The sequence below is a fragment of the Pterocles gutturalis genome, unplaced genomic scaffold (assembly GCF_000699245.1).
Source record: "Pterocles gutturalis isolate BGI_N339 unplaced genomic scaffold, ASM69924v1 scaffold46339, whole genome shotgun sequence".
NCBI classification, from domain to species: Eukaryota; Metazoa; Chordata; class Aves; order Pterocliformes; family Pteroclidae; genus Pterocles; species Pterocles gutturalis.
The window spans coordinates 1-3,493 of NW_010132467.1; the positions used below are offsets into that span (position 1 = coordinate 1).

Below are 3,493 nucleotides of genomic sequence, written 5' to 3' on the forward strand. Positions count from 1 at the left end.
TCCTCCTGGGCCCCGCCACAGGAGACTGGGAGCGGGGCTGAGCCACGCCGAAAATTTCAGTCCCATCACGTGCGCAAGGGCAGAAAACTGGATTATACAGAGAAAAAAAAAAAGGTTTTATTTAGGATGGAAGCACGTAGCTAATAATAAAACATAGCGATATAGAGGGGGCTTATGGCATATCCAGTCCTTAGCATGGTAATAAATGCGAAGATAGGAATTCCTAACCGTTAACATCCTCTGTTAACACCTTACAAACAGCAGTGAGCTGAAGAAGAGTACCATAAAAAGGACTACGGAATTGCTAACAGTCTCTGGACTACTCGAAGGAACTCATCATGTATCGCTTCAGGCTAGGGCATTGCGGGGGGATTTTTTTTTTTTTTTTTTTTTTTTGGTTAAATAAGGTAAGGCCACATTTTTGCCCCCGTTTGTTGATGTCCCAAATTGGAAGGTGTTTCAAACCAGAGGACAAATGTGGGAGAAGCTGCCACAGGCTAGTAATAGGCGATGTTCCAACTGGAAAGGCTTGCACATCCATGTTTAATGGGGAAAGCCATGACAGTGTTGTGTTATTCAGCTGTCCGGTCACTCAGGCTTTGCATGTGGAGGTAGGAATTAATTGTCCCATGTAAGATTTGGAAAAGTTGAAGGAAAGACAAATAGATTGAAGTTCAGCTCCACAGTCTTAGACTCAAAAGATTGGGAAGCGCCTTATCAAACTTGTCAAACTTCGCCTTGTCAAACACTGGGTAAACTGACTACATTCATGAAAAAAATAAGGTAACAAAAAACAGAATTCCTAAGACTACTACAGTGTCTAACAAGCCAAAGTTTTGAGTCAGAACCAACCTGGAACTTTTTATTTTGATCTTCACTTCAGTTTAAAAGCTATTTTAAAAGCCCAATTCTCCCAGTTGTTATTCTACCGCATATTCACAGTCCCTGGTTTACCCAGAAGCTGGTGCCCATTCCTCAGGCTCTCAGCACTCTTACCAAACAACCAGCACTCGGCTCTTGGGACTAACTCCCTGCTTACAGACCTCCTAATGTTTTTTGTGCCCTTGGGGTTAAGCACCCAGCTCTGACACCAGAGTCACCATGTCTCCAGTCAGTCTCTCGCCTTTGTGGTTTCCATCACCCACCTTTTTCAGGCGCCCCCGAAACACTGCTTTTGTTTCCTGCTCTAAACATCTGCTCCAGCCCTATGGCAGAAGTGAGCACGAAGTGAGAGTTCTCCTACCCACCGTACATTTATAAGGTTTCTTGGCAGCATGGATTTTCAAATGCACTTTAAGCGTCGAGCTTTTCCGGAAGCTTTTCCCACACTCGCTGCACTCGTAGGGCTTGGCTCCTGCGTGGATCCTCACGTGGGCACCAAGGGCTGAGCTGTGCCTGAATGTTTTTCCACACTCCTCACACTTGTAGGGTCTCTCCCCGCGGTGGATCCTCAGGTGCACGTTGAGAGCCGAGCCTCGATGGAAGCTGTCCCCGCACTCCACACAGATGTAGGGCCGTTCCTCGGCATGCGTAGTCTGGTGCTTGGCCAGAGTGGAGTGGTTGCTGCACCTCCGGCCACACTCAGTGCACTGGTAGGGGTTGGGCAGGAGGCCACCGTGGTACATGGGCAAGGCCTTCCCCCCGTGGATCCGGCGATGAGTGGTGAGTGCTGAGCTCTGGCTAAAGCCCTTCCCACACACGGGGCACTTGTAGGGCTTCTCGCCTGTGTGCGTTCGCATGTGGGTCACCAGCGAGGAGCTCTGCCGGAAGGTCTTCCCGCATTCGGTGCACTCGTATGGTTTCTCTCCTGTGTGGATCCTCTGATGCCGAATGATGGCCGAGCTGTCCCGGAAACGCTTCCCACAGTCCTGGCATTTGTGGGGCTTCTCTCCAGTGTGGACTCTCCGGTGTATGAGTAAGGACGAGCGGTCACTGAAGCTTTTTTCACACCGGGGGCAATTAAAGGGTTTCTCACCCTTGTGGCTTCGCTGGTGGACAATGAGATGTGAGTTCTGGCTGAAGCTCTTCCCACAGTCGTTGCAGTGGTAGTGTCTCTCTCCCGTGTGGGTCCGCTGGTGCCTGATCACGTTGGACCTCTGGCTGAAGGTCTTCTCGCACTCATTGCACTGGTAGGGCTTCTCGCCGGTGTGGATCCGTTGGTGTTTGATCAGGTCTGAGTTGCGGGTGAAACTCTTCCCACATTCAGAGCAGCTGAAGGGCTTCTCTGCCAAGTGGATCCTCTGGTGCTGGCTCAGGTACGAGCTCCGGCTGAAGCTCTTCCCACACTCAGGACACTCATAGGTTTTCTCTCCTACGTGCTGAATCCAAATGGCACCGTTCCTACACACGGGTGGGTCTGGCCTGTCCCCAGCAAGGATAACCTTGCTGATGTGGGCTCTGCCACTGTCCTCGCACTCCCAGACTTCCATCCGACAGGGACTTACCATTCCCCGTCTCTTTCCAAAAGATGTCTCCACCTCACTTTCTGTCTCCAGCTCCTGCTTGCTGTCCTGTCTTTGATCGGCATCCTGGAAGGTATCTCCTGTGAGCTTTCTGGGGAACAGATGCAGTTCAGCTCTCACAGGACTTTCTTGATGAAGCTTGCCCTTCTGTGTGTCACCCATGGTCCTGTCACCTGTTGGAGTGAACAGAGGAACTAGCAATGAATAACCTCCCCCCCCCTCCTCCGATAGCGAAATCCAAACAGGGCAACCACAGAGACGTGCTGCACACCATCTGCCATTAGCTAAGGGCGCAGGAGCCAACCACTCAGTATCTTCTCTGGGCAGAGTGAGGGCACAGAGACCGAGGAGAGCAGGAAGGGAGTGTGACCCAAAGATGGGCGGCCGCTGTGGCAGAGATTGCAAAGAGGGTCCTTTGTCATAAAGTCACAGCCCTAAAGGACAAAGCCTGTCACTTGCTTGTCCTGAAAGTTCCCATGTCCAGGTTGGTCAGAGGAACATCATCACTGTTCTCCCCAACAACCCCCACTGTAGCTGCTTGTCCTCCTGTTGCCTATGAATCATGGCTCTTCTTCCAGCATTCCCAGGCTTAATCAAGGAAGCAGCCAACACCACAGGAACCTCCACCCTGCCGAGTAGACTATTTTCTTTCTTCTTTCCAGTCATAGCCCTTTTCCTTAAAAAGAAAGCCCTACAGATTCTGCAGCAAATTGTATCCAGGTTTTGTCTACAGAACAGGTAGGCAACTGAGTGGAACAATGAACTGATTTATTAACCAAGCGTGGAAATGAACATTTAGACTGAAACATTTAGGAGCTCCTGGTTTTTTTTAATAGTTATATGCAGAACACACCTCAGAAATGGATGCTGGAGTGCGAGGTAAGCCAATTAGCTGGATGGCACTGCTTACTGAGTTAACATCATCCTCTTACACATGGGAGGTCAGAATATGAGATGAATGCAGCAGGATAAACTTCTCAGGTTTTGTTTCAGGTGATCTGCTGATTTTGGAAGACTGATTTCCAAAGTTT

The 3,493-nt window shown here is 49.9% G+C and overlaps 1 protein-coding gene across 1 annotated transcript; it reads right to left on the bottom strand.

Moving 5' to 3' along the window:
• Nucleotides 1-1,247: 1,247 nt before the first annotated feature.
• Nucleotides 1,248-2,624, bottom strand: LOC104467203 (zinc finger protein OZF-like; the record flags this gene model as incomplete). Its single annotated transcript, XM_010080895.1, has 1 exon — nucleotides 1,248-2,624. A coding segment is annotated over exon 1 (1,377 nt), but the record flags the coding sequence as incomplete, so codon positions are not given.
• Nucleotides 2,625-3,493: the final 869 nt, after the last annotated feature.